The following is a 21484-nucleotide window of genomic DNA, read 5'->3' on the forward strand; positions in this document are numbered from 1 at the left end:
AGTTCCTGACCGTTTACCTCGCCTTCGCTCCCGCTCCTACACCTGGCTGTGGATCCTCCCTCCGGCTCATCTCTGGCTCATCTCTGGCTCGTCTCTGCTCTGTACCTGACCGAGTACCTCGTCTCTGCTCCTGTGGTTCCTGTCTCCGGCTCGACTCGCGCCTTTGACTGTCCCCAGAACCACGGCTGGATGAAGCTCGTCTGCTGGACTTTTATATATGTAGTTGTAGATTTAGATAAGTTAATTCTTCTCTAAGAGTTCTGGTAAATCGCCTGTCCGTCCTGGGGGAGGATCCCTCCTTCATGTGGACACCCCTGAGGTTTCTTAGTTTTTTCCGGAATCCGTTTTTTTTGGGGGGTTTTCCTTACCGCGAAGGGGGGTCTAAGGGCAGGGATGCCAGTATAGCATAGTCAGTTTGTTAGTTCATTTTAGTATTTTCCCTTTTGAACTCTTTGTATTCGTGATCCTTTTAAGTTCATGTTTTACTTCGAAGCCCATCGAGACGACTGTTGTTGTGATTTTGGGCTATACAAATAAAATTGAATTGAATTGAATTGAATTCTTGCTCCAGCTTTTTCTTCAAGATAACTTCAGAACTGCTTATGATTTCATCTTCTTCTCTGATGGTTTCTTTTCATTTTTCCATGCCCTTCTCAATATTGCAGAGCAATTCCAAAAAGGTCTTTTCAGTTTTCTTACATGCTGCCTTACCTTCCTCATAATTTCAGCCATTTCTTGTATGAGGGAGGTGTTTTTATTCTGCCATTCTTATTCTTTCTTTAGCCAGCTGATTCTGTGCTTGTGTTAATGGCCGCTGATGGTCATTTAGAAGATGCTTTTTCTCCATTTCTAGTTTGCTGGTGAGGTCCAAATGTTCCTGCTTTTGCTGCATTTTTAGGTCTTTCATCTGATCGTGTAGTTGGATGAATTTTTTTCTTGGAGACCTTTTCAGAATTGGTCACCGTGGTCTCCTTGTCCTTCTAAGCTGTCTTCACCTGAGTGATTTCTTGTAAGAAAGAGGACCTTTCTTCCTGTTAGGTTAGGTGGCTCAAAACAGTTTCACAAGATATTTTTCGTGGCTCATCTGTTCTTCAAAGTGATCAGCTTTCAGAGCAGCATCCGCCAGCTTCTGATCTTTCTGATGGAGAAGCTCCTTCAGACGCTCTACTTCACATCTAAGAGCAGTGTTCTCTACTTGTAGTGCTTCTGTGTTGGCCACTGAGGTTAAGTCAGAGGTTGAAGTCGGCTTATCCAAAGCAGTTGCACTTGATTTCCCTTTCTCAAAGGTTTGATTCCCTCAGGCTGAGTTGATTTACGGACAGAAACTGGCTTCACAGGAAAGTGTGCAGCTGGGCGAAAGGAGACGGTTGGAGCAAAACTTAAAGGTTTTAAACCTGAAGTTTGATTCTGTGGGCAGATTTTGGACTTGGGTTTTTCCTGATCCTGCTGTCTTTTTGGTTGTGGAGTTTCTGGCCTCTCGGGAAATTTCTCACCATCATCGGAAAGGGAAGAGTAATCTTTGTTTAAGTCATTCCAGTCCACAAAAGTGTCTTGTTCTTTAGGACAAGAAGATTGAAACACAAACTCAGAAGTGGACTTGTTCTCCACAAAAGATGCACAATTGCTAGGTTAGATATTCTTTAGGGTTTTTCGATGTGTCAGTGGTTCCATGATACAATTTATTGAGGCTTCTGATCACAGTTAGACAACGAAGGCTCTTTGTAACCAAAGGCACTTCTTAAAAGGAGGACTTGGTACTTGGCTCTTTGTAACAGTTGAAACCTGTGTGCAAAAATGGATCTGAATCTGAGGTTTTGAGTTTACTACATCAACTTTTAACAAGGACGTCATCACAGATGATGACATCATAGATCCATTTTACTTTGATGAATCAATTACCTCACTGATGGTGTGACACGTACTGAAAGGGATTGTTGAGGGGGGAGGGGTTGTTGGAGGGGGTGACTTAGTGTTTTTACCTAAAATCCATTTTTAGGGTAAAGAATCACACACAGACTTCACACAAACACATCTTTGCATAACACACACACGCACAATCAGACAATGTAAAAACACAAAGATACACACACATCAACACATACCTACTAAAACACACACCTACCCACAAAACGCACAGCCACCCACTTACACACACACACACACACACACACACAAACCACACACACACACACACACACACACACACACACACACTCACACACAGGTCTAACCTTTACTTGTAAATTAAATACATACGCCTTTTCTTCTGGAGAAAAAAATCTTATTGACTCTAGTCTAAAAGTCCTCACTATCTCTTCTTTCAGCTTCAGAAATAGTTTGAAACTTTTTTGGATTATTGAAGCTTAATTCCTCTGGCCTTGTTCATCTATTATATATTACTTCACATTTAAAGTCCAACTTAATGATATTATATCTGCTGTTTTTGTTGTTAGTCAGAGTTAAAAAACAAACTTTATGAAAGACTCAAACAATTAAACAGTTTTTTTTCTGCTTTATTCTCTTGTGGCATTTTTCTCATGATGGAGGACAAATGTGTAAAAGAATTAAACATGACAACTGAATTTCTGAATATTTCTTTCTTTGTGTCTTACTTTCTCAAATGCTGTCAGAAAAAGCTCTTTTGAGATGGAGCAACTGAAATGGGTGGAGCCAAAGTCTTCCTGCTCTGCTCCATTCTGATGCATCCACTGTCAGACAAATAGATCCATGAATGTCTTTGTTTTCCTCGTCTGAGTTGGAATCTGGATCTAAACTCTGCAGATGGATAGCTATGATTTTGCTCAACATTTTTTCTTTGCACCACTAATGTTAGGTTGGAGTTGTGAGGAGCTGTAAGCTGGCAGGAGAGACTGTCAACAAAGAAATGATGGAAAATGCTGTTCTGCAGAAGCTATGTCCTAGAAAACGACACAGGCTTTTGATTTTGGCTAAAAACGGCATCATCACAATTGAAAAACCACTGAAAACGCTTTGAAGATAGATCAAAAAATGATCAGAGTGGGACTTTATCAACCCCTGAAAAACAAACACCAGCTCAAAAGTTCCCTCTTTGGTGAGGCAGCGCTACTGCCTGACTGTGTCTTTTCTGTACAGCTTTTTTTAGATCCTAACAAAAAATTGCAGACAGACATAAAAAAATATTACAAATTAACCCTTGTGCTATCCTAGGCACTTTAACATTGGGAGTTGGGTCATCTAGACCCACTAGACAGTGCGCTGAACCTTTTTTCTTCAATGATTTGTGATCTTCACTGGTGTCCATGGATTACATGAAATCTTTCCACCTTTATCCACCTTTGTCATGGTAGGAAGAACACGTCAATGGAAGGGGGGGGGGGGTCATCTAAGATAGCACAAGGGTTAAATTGGAAATTGGAAAATGTAATACAAATGTTGAGAATGCATAGAATCTTTTAAATAATGCATTACATTATTAGCATACCCCAGGTAAACTAAACACGTGCAATTGGCCCACTTTGCATGGGATTACGCAATCTGCCGTGAGGCAGACTTGGTGCCTCCTCGTTTCAAAGCCTGCGCTGTAATTAAACAGGAAATACACACTAAAAAAACCTTTTGAGTTTAATAACAATCCAAACAATTAGAATCATACAAAAAACCGGCATTTATAGCCTAGATTAGTTGACTCGTTTATTGTATCAGTAATTTACATATTATGATATCAGGTAAGGCACTTCCCTCTCCTGACTCCATGACCCAGGTTCAGACAGACTAAACTCTTACAAACATGATTATAACCCACAGAGGTCTGTGATTTCATCCATCTATCTTTTTCTCCATCCATTTCTTGAATCCTTTTCAGGGTCACAGGGCTGCTGGAGCCTATTTCAGGTACTGTTGGGAGGATTTGAACCAGAACAATCTTTCTGTGAGGTGAAAGCGCTAACCGCGTGCTACCATACAGCCCTGTGATTTCATTCATTGCAATTTAAACACAGGAAACCCTGTTTGGGCCTGTAGCTGCACAGTTCCTCGTGGAGAAGCCAGACACCACATTGGTCACCTTGACCACCTTGGGAGGAGCAGGCATGGTGATGACACCCTTCAAGTAGCATCGGCGTCTGTAAAAAAAAAAAAAAAGGAATCTATGTTGAATAAAGCAGAAACTTTTGTTTCACTTAAATATTTTGGAACAATATTTTGAATGAATTTGCTTATGCTGCGGAGTAAATACCGAGCTGCAGATTCAGGGGAGTTGTCCTTGACGTAGGTGTAGAACTGACAGGTGGGGTCTCCAGAGCACAGCCTCTGACACTGGTCTGCATTATCCTTCAGCTCGAAACGGATCTCTGAACCAGGAAAATCTATTCCCTCATAAGCCGTCCTGAGCCAGTCTGTTTGCAGAAACAAGCAGTTTGGTTATTGATTTCATCAGATCAGCTTCAAAGCAGAGTTTCTCATGAAAGTGAAATCTGCTGCACCAAAACATTTCCTCTTTGAACTGGTTCATACTGGTAAACTGGCAGAAGCGTGCAGGCATCCCCGATGTGGCTCCCTCTTTAGCTTTAGTCTCCAAGTGATGTTTGTTGTTCTTTAAATGACATTTAAAGTCAAGACTGCAAAAAAAGATGAAAAATATTAAAGATGTGTCATCGACAAACATACACATTTTTAACCGTGTTAGAACAATTTTGAACTCAGGAAACAAGAACAGGTTTTATATTTCAAACCTTTTTTCAGTTTTCAACAATTTCTGAATTCCCCCCTGAGATTAAAGTGTTTTTTACATATCTAATCAAAACGCATTAAAACGAAAAAAATAGTATTAAATAAGAAATGTTTTACATTTAAAACATATAGTTTTAACAATATTATTACAAAGTCATAATTAATCACATGTGTACAAATAAAAATAAATAATTCAAAAATAGATCATTGAAAATTGTAATACTCAGTTCAACGACTTTACCTGCCAAAGGTGAAGTAAGTGCATTGTGGATGAGCAGAGCACAGGGCCTGACAGTGTTCAGCTGAGGCCGCCTTCAGCGTCTGGAAGTCACTTCCTGGGATGTCAGTGTTTGGAAGGAATTTGTTCTGACAGGCTGTTTCAGACAAACAAACTTCTATTAATAATCAAACAAAATTGACACGAATCCAGGACTTTCTCTGGGTAGACTACCTGTCTGAGAGGGATTACCGGTAGGTGTCTGGGAAAATCCAGACACCACGCCGACCTTTTTCTCCACAGAGGAAGTCCTTGGTATATTCCAGCTATATTTGAGAAAACATTTGTACCTAAAACAGCAAAAGATACAATTAATGGACAAAAAACCTCTGAGGATCAGTCTGCAGCTGGGACAGTGGTTGTAAGTATTCCTCAGAGTTGGTGAATTTTATGGATAAATTACAACAGTTACAAGCACAAATGTTTTGTTAGAAGACTAATTAAAAACGAACAATTACAACAGGTATTGTTGGTGCGTAGAATACCAAGGGCCAGTAGAGAAGAATTATTAAAAATAAGCATTGTTAGGGTTGGGCGATGCCCCTCAATTGGCAGTTGACGATGTCTACAGTAAAACATTGGGATGGACAGGGATATCATCGGGGAGGGGTTCAAAGTTTTCATTATTATATAATTATTATTTAGGGACACCAAAAAAAGTAAAATTACGAGTTTTTAAGTCGTAAATTTACGAGAAAAAGACTTGTAAATTTACGAGATTAAAGTTGAAGTGAGCATACAGTACAGCAGCAAGTGAACGCCGCGCAGCAGAGCAGACCGACTAAACTCAATGGAACAGGTAAGGTTATTGATAACCTTGATAACAGGTTATTGATAACATTCCAAATGTTTGGAAGTTCATTTGTTTGATTTACAATTTATTAATGTTTTATTTATGTTTTATTTATTCATGGGTGTTTCGCAGGATCTCTGCAGCCCCTTGATGAAGAAATCGGTGTCCCTGCAGCTGTCCACTTCAATCCTTTCTTCCTTCACCAAAGACCAGATCTCTACGTTTCTGTGACGCTTCCGTCTGAGCAGGAGCACTTTTTGGCATTTTCAACGTTCTAATGCTAATATTACAGAGTATTTTCATTCCTCTTTATTGTTTTATGTTGAAACGGGACGTTTCATCTGGTGGAGGGGGCGTATGTAACACTGTTTACTTCCACATTGGTGTTCGGATGACAAGTTCATGACGTAATGTGACAATGTGTGAATGAAAAGGAAATTTAAGGCTGCAGCTGTCCTCTACGCCCAAACGTGTCTCTGAGCTCCTTATTTTACATATGAAACTCCACTTTACCAACACAGAGGTTCCATTAATAATAATCAGATTTTGATTCGCCAAAAGTTTCAGTATCTCTTTGTTTTTTAAACCTATCCGGAAATAAAGGTTTCCAAAAGGCTCCACACATTTCATCTTCAATCTAGGCTTCGACAAACGGAAAACTTTGGTGTTTTTTCCTCGTTAATCTATGACTATTATCTCGTAAATTTATGCGATTAATAAATCGTAAATTTACGACTTAAAATCTCGTAAATTTACTAGATTTTTTTCTCGTAAATTTCTGAGTTATCATTGTCGACTCGCAGCGGGGCGGGGGCGTGGCATCACGATGGTGTCTCTCCATCGTGATGTAAGTCAGCCATCACGATGGGCGATGACATCGTCCATTGGCGCAACCCTGCATCAAGTTCAGGATTTTGTTTGTTTGGAGCATCTACACTCACTGGCCACTTCATTAGGCACACATGTCAAACTGCTTGTTAGCGCAAATTTCTAATCAGCCAATCACATTGCAGCAATTCAATGGATTTACCCATGTGCACATAGTCAAGACGATCTGCTGCAGTTCAAAGCAAGCATCAGAATGGAGAAGAAAGGGGATTGAAGTAATTTTGAACGTGACATGGCTGTTGTTGCCAGACGGGCTGGTCTGAGGATTTTCAGAAACTGCTGATCTACTGGGATTTTCACCCACAACCATCTCTAGGGTTTACAGAGAATGGTCCAAAAAAGAGAAAACATCCAGTGAGCAGCATTTCTGTGAATGAAAATGCCTTGTTGATGCCAGAGGTCAGAGGAGAATGACCAGACTGATTCCAGCTGATAGAAAGACAACAGGAACTCATATAACCACTGGTTCCAACCAAGAAGAGCATCTCTGAATACACAACACGTCCAACCTTGAGGCAGACGTGTTACAGCAGCAGGAGACCACACCAGGTGTCACTCCTGTCAGCTAAGAACAGAAACTGAGGCTACAATTCACACAGAATCACCAAAACTAGACAATAGAAGATGGAAAAACGTTTTCTGGTCTGATGAGTCTCCATTTCTGTTGCCACATTCAGATGGTAGGGTCAGAATGTGGCATCAACAACATGATAGCATGGCGCCATCTGGCCTTGTATCAACGGTTCAGGCTGGAGGTGGGAGTGTAATGGTGTGGGGGATATTTTCTTGCCACACTGGACTCAAATGGCCTCCACAGTCACCAGATTCCAACCCAATAAAGAACCTTTGGAATGTGGTCAAACAGGAGATCGGCATCATGGATGTACAGCCTACAAATCTGCAGAAACTGTGTGATGCTGTCATGGCAATATGGACCAAACTCTGAGAAATGTTTCCAGAACCTTGTTGATTCTATGCCACCAAGGATTGAGGCAGTTCTGAAGGCAAAAGAGGGTCCAATGCGGTACTGGCAAGGTGGACTTATTAAAGTGGTTGGTAAGTGTATACCTGTAGCTAAAAGTAGTACACCTGAAATTATTTTTATTAGGTATGCTTAAGTATAGGGGACTGTTTAAAAATCTTTGCAGATATTGTACAGATGAAAACAACGTTGTTGCTGATTTGTGAAGATTCATTTAAGACAAAATTACAGATTTCCTTTTTAATAGAATGCAATTTTAACACCAAGATGACTTAACTCAGGCTTAGATTAAACTTTAGGGCATTAAATAATAAAATATAAAAAATAAAAAATTTGTTTATAAATTAAATCTTGACCTGTTGTGTATCTTAATGCTTTCTAGAACATAAAATGATTGTCCTCCTTTTTTGTGTGTATCCAATGAGATTGAAAAAAGGCAGGATGGTTCTATAGGAGAAAACAATGAAAAAGGAAGACACATTGATAACTTTTTGTTGTTTGTTTGAGTTCTGCTTCCTGTTTTATTTTGAAGGTTTCCTGCTTGTCATGATTTTGAGTTTTACTTCCCTGGTCCTATCTCCCCTCATTGTTTACACCTTTGTCTTGCCAGTTTTGTTCGTATTCAAGTCTTGTCTCTGCCTTCCTCTGGTGCTGGTCCATACCGTCTTCTGCCCTGTTTGCCTGTTTTACCTGGTTAGCCCACAGTCAGTTTTGTTTTGCTTCCCTGCTTGGCAGCGCTTTCTGTTAGTTAATAAACTTCTTGACTTGGAACCGTGTACCTCCCATCTCTGCAGTTTGGGTTCTTCATGCTCATCAAAGCCTCAAACCTGACACATTGGTGATGTGCATGGAACGGTCGTGTAAAGCCACAAATATGCATATGCATCTCACAAAAGTCCTACACGGTTGAGATTTATGTATTCCTTCTGTATAAACTCCATAAAATAACCGTAAACCATGTATTTCTTAACTAACCAAAAATTTTGAGCAGCTCAAAGCCGAATTCACGAAAAGACCATCAGCCAACACCCTTGACAAACATCTGAGCACATCGACGAATGATGAATGCAAGAAGCACATGAATTATCACGTATTACGAAAGACTGAAAGTTCATACGTGTAAAATGCGCAAAATGTTTGTAGTGGCTGTGTGACACGGCCTATGGACAAGATTCAGGACTGGAGTTTAAGGGTTAAAGGGTCACTTGAGATTTAGCAGGAATTTTGAGATGAGAGTTAAAATCATGGGAAGCCGTGGGTTTACTTCTTGTAACTGCACAAATGAACTTGAATAAATGAACTCAAAGTGACATTTCTGGTTTTCATTGGCAAGGATTTGAGAAACAATTTGTAACATCAAAGTTTGTAAATACGTGTTTAAGGTGACATTTTGAAAACTGGACAGTAGATTTAAGATGTAAAGAACTTTACCTCACGTTCTTCTGTTTGGGATCTTGTTTGACATACGTGAAAAACTGACATGAAGGATCCTGAGTGCAAGCTTTCTGACAGTCCTCATGGTCGGCTGTGAAGAAGGAGGTGTAGTCTGCCCCCACGAAGTCTACGTTCTCGTAGACCTGAGACAGACACGGTTCTGGGAATGAAGACCATTACAGATGAGGATCATAGTTTCACAGCTGCTCCTGTCCAATGTGTGCTTGTGGACTTACGTGGGCTTGGATTGCAGGATTTGAGGGAAAAGCCCGAGGTGACGCCCTGAAGTGGAGTTTGAGAATTAGGTTGTCCAGAGGAGGCAGACTTGAGAAAGCACTTGAAGGTCCTGAGGAGAACAATTGCATCAGACGTCTTTCTGTCTGTGAGGTTCTTTGGTCAAAGTGAATGAATGTGTTGGGTCCTGCGGTACCTGTCATCTTTGGTCCAATTGGCTTGGTGGAAGGTGAAGAAGTGACAGGAGGGCTGCTGGGTGCACAGCAGCTGACAGTGCTCCACGTCAGGAGAATAGAAGGTTTTTATGTCAGATCCTGGAAAGTCCACATTCTGCAAAAGCTGCCTGTTGCACCCTGAGGAAACAAAAACACTTTTAATAAAACAAAAAAGGATCTGGTATTCTTAAAATAGGAGCTAAACAGACAACCACTTCAAGGTGTGATACTTGTCAGCTTAGAGAGGTGGCAGTACCTTCAGTAATTGCAAAGCTGCTGAGGCACAGCAGGCTCACGCAAAGCAGGCCCCCGATCATCCTGTGAAGCCTGTTCTGCAGGAACTGTGCAGCTCCTGGAGCAGACAGCGGTTAAAATGCTCTCTCTGCACTTTCGCAATTCTGTTTGCACAGTTTGTCAATGACAAGGTCGATTACCTCTTCTCTGGGGTCAAACATGCAGCGAAGCAAACAAACCAGAAAATAATGTTCATCATCGATGAAGGGAATTCTGCAATATCATACAGTCAATATTACACATGTTCTTTCAATTGGGGCCTTTTCATTTCTACCCTTTTTTCACCTGTCAGAACATTTTATCAGAACCTTTGTCAGGTCGGGTTAGAGTCAATATTGAAAGGAAAGTCGATACATTTGTCCTCTTTGGCATTAAGGCCAGAGTTTTTCTGTGCAGGGACAATCTAAAACTGCATAACATGCAGCCCTGCTGTCTCCATCAGTTTGTGTTGTTATAAAGTTTTTATTGTGCTCTTTGTTTGCTTTTCCCTTTCTTTCTGCTTGAAGTTAGAATGATGATGGTAAATTCGTTTTATATTTGTATAGTTTTTGTGACACTCAGTTGATCATTGCCTCTATGTAACTGTGTTACGTTATCATTAGGACAGCAAAGCAAATGTTTAACTGCCATCAAACACAAATAACAACTAGGACAGTTGGTTCGCAAACATTTGTATTCTTTATACTTATTTACTTAATGATATTCCTGAAAAAAACTAGATGTTTTTCAATTCTATGTGCAAAAATGAAAATTATGCCATTGCAAAGAAAATGCATTATTTAGTTTGGATTTAATGCTATTTTCAAGATATGCTAGCTGTTTGGTTGGCCCTCAAACATTTTCACCTCACCAAATCTGGACCCTATTTGCTAAAAGTTTGGACATCCCTTGTGGGCTAACTGCTCACCCTCACTAAGACTTGTAATGATTGAACCCTAAAAAATACTAATTGTGCAAAAATGCATTTTTCAGAGCTCATTTCAACTCTCCTGTACGGCATTAAATGATGTCAGATGTGACAAGACGTTATCAGTGCAAAAAGGAAGTGAAGTGGCAGAAAAGATGAGCTGTTTCTAAAGGAAATAGTCGCTTGAGGACTTAATGCAAAGAGCTTAAAGTGCACAGATGCTTAAATTTCGAACTGGAGTACAGAAATGAATACAAAATGTTTAATTAAAAAAACAAACTGTACATTTGTTTATAAAAACTAAAATAAAAAATCTGAATACAAGTTCAAGTGAACAGCTTGGAATTCAGCACAAAATAATTGAATTCAATGTTTCAGTATTTCTGCTGCACAAATAAATGATAATGGTATTTGAAAAACAGTGGGTGGAAATTTTGAAAACACAATTAAAACAATAATATAGAGGAAAACAATGCAAAAATAAAATGAAACGTTAATAATTTTTTACTTGATCAAACCAAAAACCTTCAGAGAACCAAAAGAATAAAAGTAAAATCCAAATAAAATAAGAAAATACTCCAGGCAAGACTAAAAACTTTAAAGAGATGAGGTCGTTCAAATAGTTGAAATAAAGTGAAGGGTTTTTCATTCCTTTAATTACAAATGAATAAGTGAGCTGACAAAAGAAAGTCTGGGCCAGGAAAAATCTGCTCATTGAATAAACAGACGTGAAAAAACCTGCAGCTCTGCGTACAAGAGCTTGAACATTCCTACAAAGTCGGATCTCCACAGGATGGAAACCAGGAGGGTTGAATGGAGTCTGGAGTTTCCTGGAGATTTCTTAAAACATTTGTTTTGTAGAATGTTTTTATGTAAGTAAACATTCATATTGCAAACATTTTTTTCAGCAATAAATATTCATATAATTTATTATTAAACCTGTTTTAAACAAACACATTTAAATTTGCCAGAGATGTTGTTGTTTTTTAAATACATTTCTTTAACCCTTGTTCTATCCTATGACCCCCCCCCCCCCACCCTTGCATTGACGTGTTCTCCCTACCATGAGAAAGGTGGATAAAGGTGGAAAGATTTTATGTAATGAAACCATGGAAACCAGTGAAGATCACAAATCATTTAAGAAAAAAGGTTCAGAGCACTGTCTAGTCCCAATGGTAAAGTGCCTAGGATAGCACAAGGGTTACAGCCTTTTACTGCATTCACTGCACTTCTGCAGTTATGACAACAGAGGTCACTGTTTCTTGTGTTCCAACAGTTTCTGCTTAGGTTTCTTCTGTTTGGATCCTTGTAACGAAGTCCCAGCTGGGTTCTTTCTATGTGGAGTTTGCATGTTCTCCTTGTGCACGTGTGAGGTTCCTCCACATTCCAAAAACAAGCTTCATGGCAGTGATATACAGTCAGGGAAGGAAAATATAGCCTACAAAATAAATAAATTAAATTAAAATCAATGCACTATTTTAAAAAATAAAAAGCCATCCATCTTCTTCTTCTCATCAGGTCGCGGGGCAGCAGTCTAAGCAAAGATGCCCAGACCTCCCTCTCCCCGGCCACTTCCTCCTGCTCCTCTGGGGGGACCCTGAGGCATTTCCAGACCAGCTGAGAGACAGTCTCTCTCTAGTGTGTCCTGGGTCTTCCCCGGGGCCTCTGCCCAGTGGGACATGCCCAGAACACCTCCCCAGGAAGGCCTCCAAGAGGCTTCTAGACCAGATGCCCGAGCCACCTCAACTGGCTCCTCTGGATGTGGAGGAGCAGCGGCTCAACAAACTCCTCCTAGGATCAAGGTTTTTCCTCCACAACAGCCCGTGCCTGAGCTTGCTTAGATGGCCAGCACCTGTCTTCTGCCTCTGGAGTGCCACCAGCAAGACAGGTTTGGTAGGACTTTCTTCAGCTTGACCGCATCCTTTACTTCCGGTGTCCACCGCTGGGTTCAGGGATTGCTGCCACGACAGGCACCAGAGACCCTGGGACCACAGCCCGAACAGCAGCAGAGACAATAGAGGTGGAAAACCTGGTTCACTCTGACTCAATGTCACCAACCTCCCTCTATACCTGCTTGAAGCTCTCCTGGATTTTGGAGTTAAAGACCTCCTTGACGGAGGGCTCAGCAAGATGTTTCCAGCAGACCCTCAAGGAACATTTAAGTCTGCCTCGTCTTTCCGGGCTGCTTCCCTGCCATTGAATCCAACTCACCACGAGGTACCTCTGGCCCTCTCTTTGCCCAAGTGACCAAGACACACGGCCAAAGGTCACCTTAAACAACTACAAAGTTGATCATCAATTTCTTACCTAGTGTTTTCTTGTGACAAGTGTATTGATGGACACCCGTTGTGCTCGAACCTGGTGTTTGTTATGGACAAACAATGAGCACAGAGGTCCAACAACAAAAACACCGAGATCACAGAGGCCATTCCCACCAATCATGCCCCTCCAGGAACTGCTGTCGTTGCCCAGGTGGGCACAGAGGTCCCCAAGGAGGACAATGGAGTCCCTCTTTCCAGTACCCCTTAGGGAGACACCAAGAAGGCTGAGTACTCCAAACTGCTGTTTAACCCGTAGGCTGAAACCACAGTCCAGTTAGAGACCTGTCTCCCACCCTCAAGGCAAGGGGACATGATCCACTTGTCTACCGGGGTAAACTCCAGTGCCAAGCAGTTTGGGTCTAACGAGTAACCCAGCCCGACCTGCCACCTCTCACCGTGCGCAACTCCAGAATGGTAGGGAGTCCAACGTCTCTTTAGGGACAGAGTTACAGAGCCCAGGTTGTTCGTGAAGGTGAGCCGAATTGTATCTAGCCAGTACCTCTCCTCCTGCACAACCTCAGACTACGTCCCTCCCAGAGAGGTGGCTTTTCATGTTCCACAAGCCAAGTTCCATGACTGAGGTTTGGGCCACTGAGGGCACACCTTTGACTGCTGCCAAACCACATTGCACCAGCCCCTTCTGAGCTTTCCTATAGGTGGTGGGGCCCACAGGAGAGTCATTCCATGAAATTGAACCTAACTGGGGGAGGGAGAGAGCTCCAGTCACCGGGCACTCGACTGCGAGCCCCAACCCAAGTAGAGCCCCGGTGACGCACAATCTGGGCGGCGTAGAATATACTTCTTATAAAGGGGTTCTGAACAGCTCTGAACAGCTCGTGTCTGGCTCGTCCCAGGCTGTGCTTCACATGCACTGACTGAACTGCAGCTGACACATGCTTTTTACTGTTTCAATATTTCTATTGTCATAAAAACAACATTTTTAATTAATTCACGTTGATGTCAGTTTGTGACTCATTTAGTCTTTTTTATCCCCTAAAATTGTGCATTAGAAATGCACTAGATGCGTCTCACAGGCAGCCTGTCTCAAGGCAGAGGGCGCTGGTGGGCCCAGAGAATGTGACATCCTGGCTAAAGAATAAGTCAAGTGCAGCCATTAAGTGCTTCTTTAATATTGTTTAGCATCATTTTCTAAATGGAGGAATAGGTGTCTAAACTCAGGAATTTATGGAGAAACGTCTCTTGCAGTGATTTCCATTGAGACAGAGAGACTTTTAAAACTGAAGAAAGAAAAGGAAAAGTTCAACAAACAGGTTATCCGTGTGCTTCTTCTGAAGGAGCAACGAAAAAGGTTGAAATGAAATTTTAAACAACACACTTTAACTGTTGCCAATCAAATGTTGAATGAATTAATCTGAAGTGGTCATATGTTTCTAACTCTGACTGATGGGGTCAGAGCTTCACCAGCAGGGAACCTTACTGCACGCCACTGCTTAATGGGATAATTGAGTCTAAATTGTCCCTAGGTGTTACTGTGAGTGTGATTGTGTTACTCTGCAACTGACTGGTGACCTGTCTTGGGTTTACCCTGCCTTTGCCCAACAGTAGCTGGATTTGCTCCAGCAACCACGTGACCCTGAAAGGGATCTGAGAATGGATAGATTGATTTTCACTTCAAAATCCGAGAAAGTGTTTGCACTTGAATAATGTATAAAAAGTGCCTTATCAATAGAGTTTGGTTTGTTGAGCATAGATGGTTAGAATGTGGAAGAATTGGACAAACTGACGTTTTAAAAGGGCTTATATCATACAAAATCAAAGTGTATTCTAATGTTCATTCCTCACAAAAAGCACACATTTCTGAGTTTTCCTCTGAAAACCTGCTTTCTAAAGCGCCAGCCCCTCCCAATCCATGAAAATGAGCAGGTTGTGACGTAGATAATCAGCACCGCCCCCAGGCTAACACACACCCACTTTCTACGCGGAACTAGTCGTGATCAGTTCTTGTACGTTCCACATTGTACACATCTCTGTAAAAGTTCGGATGTTGTTCGTTTTCGTAGGCGAAACGCAGACGCGCTGTCGAGGCCGACTAGTGTGACGTCATCAAATGGGCAGGGGGTGCCTCAGAGATCGAGCCATCTTACTTTTAGGTAGGAAAATGAGCTCAGGAAAATAAAAATCATCTTTAGTGTGCCAAAGGTAATATAGGATCATATCCTACCTGAAAGGCTTAAGAGAAGCATGTTATAGACACTTTAAAAACAAGGGAGAAGTTTGTTCTTTAAAGCTCTTAAAAACAGACTGGGTATCAAACTGTAATCAGAGTGAATCCAGATCATCATGCTGTCCAAAAACCTGTGAAATGTTCATTAAACGCTTGTGACTTTTCTATTTTTATCTGTTTGCTGAAGTTTCTTGATTGCTAAAGAACAAAATGCGTCACTTCCTGAATCTGTTCCTCTCACCACAGCTGTTCATTTCAGGATTGAACCCCCCGCCCGCCCGCCCGCCCGCGTGTCAGCTTTCCCCGTGACTCTTCCTCTGATGTTCTCCTTCCTTTCTCCTCATTCCTCCTTTCCAGCCGCCCCCTCCCCCGTGGGAAACCCGGAGCAGTGTGACTGCGGCCGTCCTTCCTGGAAGCTGTGGTGGCGACTCCGGCTCCTCCACACAGGGGCCAGGAGGGTGCCAGCCAGTTTGTGCATGTGGGTGTGTTTGCGTGTGTGTGTGCGGCTCTGCATGTGTGTGACTGCGTGCGTGTGAAAGTGTGCATGCACCCTCTGCACGCATTCCACCGCCATACCGTCCGTCTGACCGCCGGCCGGCCTCGCATGAGAGCCGCGCCGTCACCGCGGTTCAGTCCTGACGCCAGCCTTGAATGCTCACATTACACACTCATACTCACACACACACAACACAACACAAGAGTAACAGTGAAAGCCTCAGTCACAAAGGGAATGAAAGCACATGATGTTGGCTGGAGCATGCTCTCTCAAATAAACAATGTGCACTTTGCAGAACACACATTTTTGGACGCTGGACCACAGGCGTTGCATCCTGAAGTAGATGAAGGAGCTCTCAGGCAGTAAACACAAACAAGAGGCTTCTCCCCGGCTTTGGTGGGTCTTGTCGGAGAAGCTTGACATCGTCATTCATCACCGCTGAGGGTATTCTGCATGTGCTGGCCAGCTCTCTGTGATTCACACCACTTCACCCTCTCTTCCAGACCTCAACCCCCACCCTGTTATTGAAGCTCCACGCCAAATCAGTCACCCAACCACAGCTCTTTAGATCTTTTTCTCTTTTTACTCTCTGTCCATTGTTGAGGAGACAGCGGCGCAGACTAACAGAGGAGGAGGTTTCTGCTGGTGCGCCACAAGACTGGAGCGAAAGATGAGCGGAGAGACAGCAGGAGAGGTGGATGCAGGGGGGTGATTTGAGAGCAGAGCTAATTAAAGGGGAATGCCAATTAGAGGGCACAGGGACGGGTCTGTTTTCCTCGCCGTGGCATCCCGAAAACATCACCATCTCCCACCAAGTTTGTCCTCTGCAGCCACAGCTCACATGGCAGTCGGGGCTGGTTGGGTGAGCGGAGACCAGGATTTTTGGGTTTTTACGGTTCCTTTGCTGTGGGTACCTCGAATGGCTGCGAGTGCATGCTTGCTTATGCTCATGCCATCAGTCAAACACAGAAAAAACATAAACAGAGTGAAAGGCACTTTGTCTTTATGGGGGTTTGCTCAAACACCCTTCAGAAATGGAGACAGATGGAGACAGATGTTTTAGAGAAAAAAGATCACATTTCAAAAATCATTTATGGTACATAAAGCTCCCGTGGACTCTAAGCAGGAAATATTTTACCTTCTCCTTCACATTTCTTCTTTTTGATTGTAATAAACTGATATTGTCACTCCTATGGCTTTTAGAGTCCCTCAAAGAGCAGAGACAATCATCAGATGTTCATTCACACGGCAGTCACTGTGTTGGAGGACGACTCGGATCCTCAGAAGGCACCGATCTCAGTCCCCCATCCTGAGCCCGGCTTACACGAGCTGCTCAGGCCCCTGCGCTGGGGCGTGGGAGACCCCAGGGGTGCAAAGGGTCGGAAAGACACTTGGGGAGTGGAGGAGGTGGCGGGAGAGGATGAGGAAGGAGGAGGTAGTGCTGAGGAGGTGCTGTGGGGAGATGACTGGGTTTGCCTGGACTGGGTCAGGCCCGGAGACGCAGAGAGGGAAGGGACCCTGTGGATGGAGGCCAGAGCTGTTGGCGGCAGAAGCGTCGGCCCAACCTGTTGGCAGGCCGCCAAAGGGGCGAGGCGGAGGGTAGTGGGTGGAGGGTAGCTCCCCAGTAGGGCGAGATCCCGTCGACTGCTGGGGAAGGGAGGCGAGGGGGAGGCCGTAGACGGGGGAGTGATTTGGGGGAAGGCGGCCCAAGGCCAAGAGGGGAACTGCATGGCAGAGGCAGCGGGGCATTGGAGGAGGAGAGGGTCGAGCTCGCTCGCACAGTGGGAGAGGTGAGAGACGAGGCGAGCCCCGATGGGATCCGGGGACTCGCCCTCCAGTGAACTGAGGTACCGGACCACTTCCCCAACACACTCCCGAAAACCAAGGGTCCGATAGTCGACCGCCAGAGCTCGGGTGTCAAAGTATCCTGCAAGAAAACCGCGTTCCAACAGTCAGAAAGCAGACGGCGCTCTTGAGAGACACACAAAGATGGTACTGACCTTTTCCTCCAATGGCATGAAGCAGCTTGAGATGATCCACCGTCATCTGCAGAATCTCTGCCTTCTCCAGCTTGGAGGAACCCTGATGATGGGAGCAGAACCACATTCTAATCATTCGATGAAACACCTTTTGAAAGGTGATCTACGATGATTTATTGTCAAAGTGTTCCTAGTGGTCTTTTGATTACGATTACAGTGTTTTTTGCCCAAATCCAAATACCTATGTAGTCCTACAGGACACAGTTTCTGCAGAGCAGCATGAGTGGAGCCGACTGTAGCACCTGCTATACGCTTTTTCAAATCCTTTTGTCTGCTTCTGATTTACAACGATTTGAATAAAGAAATATTGAAAATGCAATTTTCTTTCTATGTGTCGTCCATCAACATGCCACGAGAACATGTTAAAAACACTGTTTTCATAGGAGTGGGCCAGTTTTCTGTGCGGCAGCTACCTGTTTCTCAAAAGCGCTGGGCACCAGCCTCCGCAGCTCGGACAAACTGTGGTTAATCCGATCTCTGCGCCTCTTCTCGATGATCTACAGAGCCAGAAAGACGTCAGAATCGAACCCAAAGAAATGAAGTGAAAAGCTCAGAGGCTCCGCTCACCCCTCTTCTCTTCTTCCGGGCCAGAATCTGCGAGGCGCTGCTTGGAGACATGGACCCGCTGACTGGACTGCATTGTGGGGAGAAAAGGGAGAAGAAGATCTGAGGAAACAGCTGGCAGAGAGGGGTAACTTTGATTCCCCTCCATATTGTTATTATTACCCTCCCTAATGTGACACAGAGCGGATGGCACATCAACTCCTCTCAATCTGGTTTGCTTTTTGAGAGCAGAAAAACAAAGCGGAGCGGGGAAGAAGAGATTGTTTTCAGTTATATGCCTTTCTGGACATCAGTGTGAGGGAAATGACATGCTGTTCTCCATTCCATCTGAGAGAAAGCACTCTTAGACGGATGATTATACAGCCCCGGGGTGACGCGCTCGCTGGCGCGGGTCTCCAGCACGAAGCAAACTCAATGTGGGTTGTATTTGTTTGTGAGGAGGCCTCAAAGAGCGGCGAGGCCTGGAGTTTCCTCCCAAGTGCGCCGCCAGAGACTTAATGCACTTGTATTGGATCTTTTTTAACATGAGAGCTGCCAGTTCAACTGTTTTTGTTTAAGTCTGTGTTTGATGGGGCTGGCATGCAAAGGCAGCGTTGTCTTCTCTTTGCACTTCACAAAGAAAGTCAATTTATTGTCTTTAGCGTTCGCTGGCTTGACCGGAATTTATGATGCAAACAACATGTGGGCCAAGTTTTTGCACGACGATCCATGACGGCTGTAATTCTTGATTGTCACAGACGGTGCAGCCATCAGAGCTGCTTGGCTGCTTATTAGACCTTCACACTCAAATAAATAACACGTTTCACTTTGGAGATCTTAAAATCACAAACCACAACATTCGCGCAATAATCAAGGAATAAAAAAGACTTAATCTTTTTTATTATATGAAATATGAATGGTTTTTAAAAGGCATTAAATAACTAGTTAATAACTAAAAAACAGTTCTGAAAAAATACATTAATATTATTTTTATAAGTCTGTAGGCAACTTATTATCCTCTAATTATATTTAATCTGGAATCTGTTTTTATGAAAGAAACGTTACACCTTTATTTGCTCATCTGTGCTAAGCTAAACAGAAAACAGATTTAATTAACATGAAACTGTTTCTGCTCCTGAAATCACTATATCGTTCTGCAAAATGTTCAAAGGTTTTCCATAATTTTTCCATGTTTTACTTTTTGTCCCCTCATAAATGTGTGTTTCTGCACTCACCTCTAATAGTGCGTGAAATGTTATCAAAGAGTAAAATCTGGTTCAGTGTGATGAAAGCTTTACTTTACCCACCAGATCAGGCCATGGGAGCCTAAAACGGCCCGTTTTCCCACAGAATTTGAGACTCTAATCTTCTGCTGCACCCTTTTTCTCACTGCGAGAAATGTTTAGAGCAAGTCTATCTTTAGCCTCCAGCTGCTGCAATAGCAGCAGCAGCAGCGCCGTCTTCCTGCGCTCCAGCTGCAGGTGTGCTCGGCGGATGCTCACCAGTAGCTGTCTTCTTGTCCCACGTCGATGAACTCGTCCGTGTCCGAGTCGGGCGAGCTGTAGTCATGAGGTCTCTTCATTTCTCCCCGCTGAGCCGGAGGTGATGGATGGAGACGAGTGGATGGATGGATGGATCTTGTGGTTCCTCTCTGCAGCGCTGCCCCTCTCTGTCCTGCTCTCTTATAAAAGCCTAGTTGTCCCTGGTTACTTCTTCTCACTGGTGCTTGCTTCTGCTGCAGTTTCTCCTTCATGTGTCTTCTGTCCTGTTTTGTGTGAGTCAGTGGCGCCACTCGATCAGCCCCCAAGGCCCCATGACAACTAAGAAAATTCACAGGCTGCCTCAGTCTCCTACTCCATCAGTGGCATCCAATCATGCTCTACTCCTCTGTTATGTCTGTCTTGGCCCAGTCTCTCTGTCACAGCCACCCAATGACAAAATAGGGCTTTGGCAGTTGGGGCAGGATTGCCAGCTCGGGCTCCCCCGCCTCCTCTCCCCGTCCCTCCTCCCTCCCTTTAATCTACCCTTCCCTGGTTTGTCACCCTCCTTTCCTTCCGCCACACCCCCTCGGTTCCATCCTTCCACCCCTTTGCTCAGTCATCCTCTGTCAATTAGCCTCCAATCGGCTTTCCCTTCTCCCAACTTTCTGTCCTCCATTCTTCCTCTCTCTGCTCCTTTTGATTCCTCCTTTGCTTAACAATGGCGGCGGGAGGACAGGGAGCAGCGGGATGAGTACTGTGGGAATTATGAGCCGTGAAAGCCTCAACATCATCTCGTAGAGGGGGGGGGGGGGTCTCTGACTCATTGACAGAGTCTTGAACAGGTAGAAACGGTTGTACAAAAATCCATTCTGTCGATAATGAAAGAGAGAAGATCAGTGAGGAGGAGCCAGTGGCCTCCTGACCTCAGTGACCTACATCACTGGAAAAAGACAACAAAAATCTTTTGATTCTCTATGATTTATTCTTTGAAATCAACTTTATTAGCAGTTTTAATGTGTCATTAACCTATTATAAAACTGTCACATGTGATGTTTCAGTCTCGGGAAAAGCGGTGGTGAGTAGAGGTGGATAGAGGAGACAATAGTCTCCAAAACAAAACTGAAAAACTAAAACAAAAAACAAAAGGCTCAAGCTTAAAATGACCTTTTATGTATAACAATTATTTACACACAAAATTTCTACAGAAAACTTCTGGTAAGAATTAAGAAAAAAATCACGTTAAGTTGTGGAAAGTCGTTTTGGCAACCAAAGAAAGTGTTGGCCAGTAGAGCTTTTCATGCAATCCGGCTGTGAAAAATTATAAATGAGAGAAAGTTGCAGTAAAAACAGCCTAAAGTATGTGTCTTTTAAAAGGTGCTCAAGCAAATGCAAGTTTGAAAAAGCAGCTTCACACTTTTCAAAGCATCTCTGCCAAAAAGGTTAGGCAACAAGTGAAAAAAAGGAAGAATAAAAAAATTAAAATAGATAAAACCTCAAAACAACCAAAAAAGAGTTTTAAAAAAGCCCAAAAGCTCATTTGCTTTTAGATTGAAGCAACTGGTTTTTTTTTTTTGTTAATTACAAACTCCTGTTGAAATCTTCATCAACCTCCTAATGATGAAAGGTTAGACTACAGTTTCCACAAATAAGAAGCTAAGGAGTCCTGTGGAAAAACAGCAAAGCTA

The 21484-nt window shown here is 43.2% G+C and overlaps 2 protein-coding genes across 2 annotated transcripts; both read right to left on the reverse strand.

The window, feature by feature from the left end:
- Window positions 1-2500: 2500 nt before the first annotated feature.
- Window positions 2501-9921, reverse strand: LOC101167055 (coagulation factor XI). Its single transcript, XM_004074394.4, has 9 exons — window positions 9790-9921; window positions 9515-9671; window positions 9321-9430; window positions 9082-9244; window positions 5162-5277; window positions 4952-5084; window positions 4495-4598; window positions 4217-4376; window positions 2501-4103 (listed from the first exon to the last, which is right to left on the reverse strand). Exons 1-9 carry the CDS (start codon window positions 9848-9850, stop codon window positions 3971-3973), a joined length of 1137 nt encoding a protein of 378 aa, XP_004074442.1. The 5' UTR covers window positions 9851-9921; the 3' UTR covers window positions 2501-3970.
- A 6801-nt stretch (window positions 9922-16722) lies between these two features.
- LOC101170445 (hairy/enhancer-of-split related with YRPW motif-like protein) lies at window positions 16723-20290 on the reverse strand. The gene is made up of 5 exons (XM_004074407.3): window positions 19821-20290; window positions 18343-18409; window positions 18189-18272; window positions 17737-17818; window positions 16723-17663 (listed from the first exon to the last, which is right to left on the reverse strand). Exons 1-5 carry the CDS (start codon window positions 20069-20071, stop codon window positions 17017-17019), a joined length of 1131 nt encoding a protein of 376 aa, XP_004074455.1. The 5' UTR covers window positions 20072-20290; the 3' UTR covers window positions 16723-17016.
- Between the last annotated feature and the right edge of the window lie 1194 nt (window positions 20291-21484).

This window comes from Oryzias latipes, chromosome 11 (genome assembly GCF_002234675.1).
Source record: "Oryzias latipes chromosome 11, ASM223467v1".
NCBI lineage: Eukaryota > Metazoa > Chordata > Actinopteri > Beloniformes > Adrianichthyidae > Oryzias > Oryzias latipes.

What these genes read in the sequence shown, in the direction of transcription:
- LOC101167055 (XM_004074394.4), bottom strand. Translation starts at nt 9,850, where the DNA reads ATGATCGGGGGCCTGCTTTGCGTGAGCCTGCTGTGCCTCAGCAGCTTT. An exon ending in CCCAAACAGAAGAACGTGAG is followed by an intron (nt 5,278 to 9,081) that starts GTAAAGTTCTTT and finishes TTGCTGTTTTAG; the next exon opens with GTACAAATGTTTTCTCAAAT. An exon ending in CGGTAATCCCTCTCAGACAG is followed by an intron (nt 5,085 to 5,161) that starts GTAGTCTACCCA and finishes TGTCTGAAACAG; the next exon opens with CCTGTCAGAACAAATTCCTT.
- LOC101170445 (XM_004074407.3), bottom strand. Translation starts at nt 20,071, where the DNA reads ATGAAGGAGAAACTGCAGCAGAAGCAAGCACCAGTGAGAAGAAGTAAC. An exon ending in CCAGCGCTTTTGAGAAACAG is followed by an intron (nt 17,819 to 18,188) that starts GTAGCTGCCGCA and finishes TCCCATCATCAG; the next exon opens with GGTTCCTCCAAGCTGGAGAA. An exon ending in TCATGCCATTGGAGGAAAAG is followed by an intron (nt 17,664 to 17,736) that starts GTCAGTACCATC and finishes GTTTTCTTGCAG; the next exon opens with GATACTTTGACACCCGAGCT.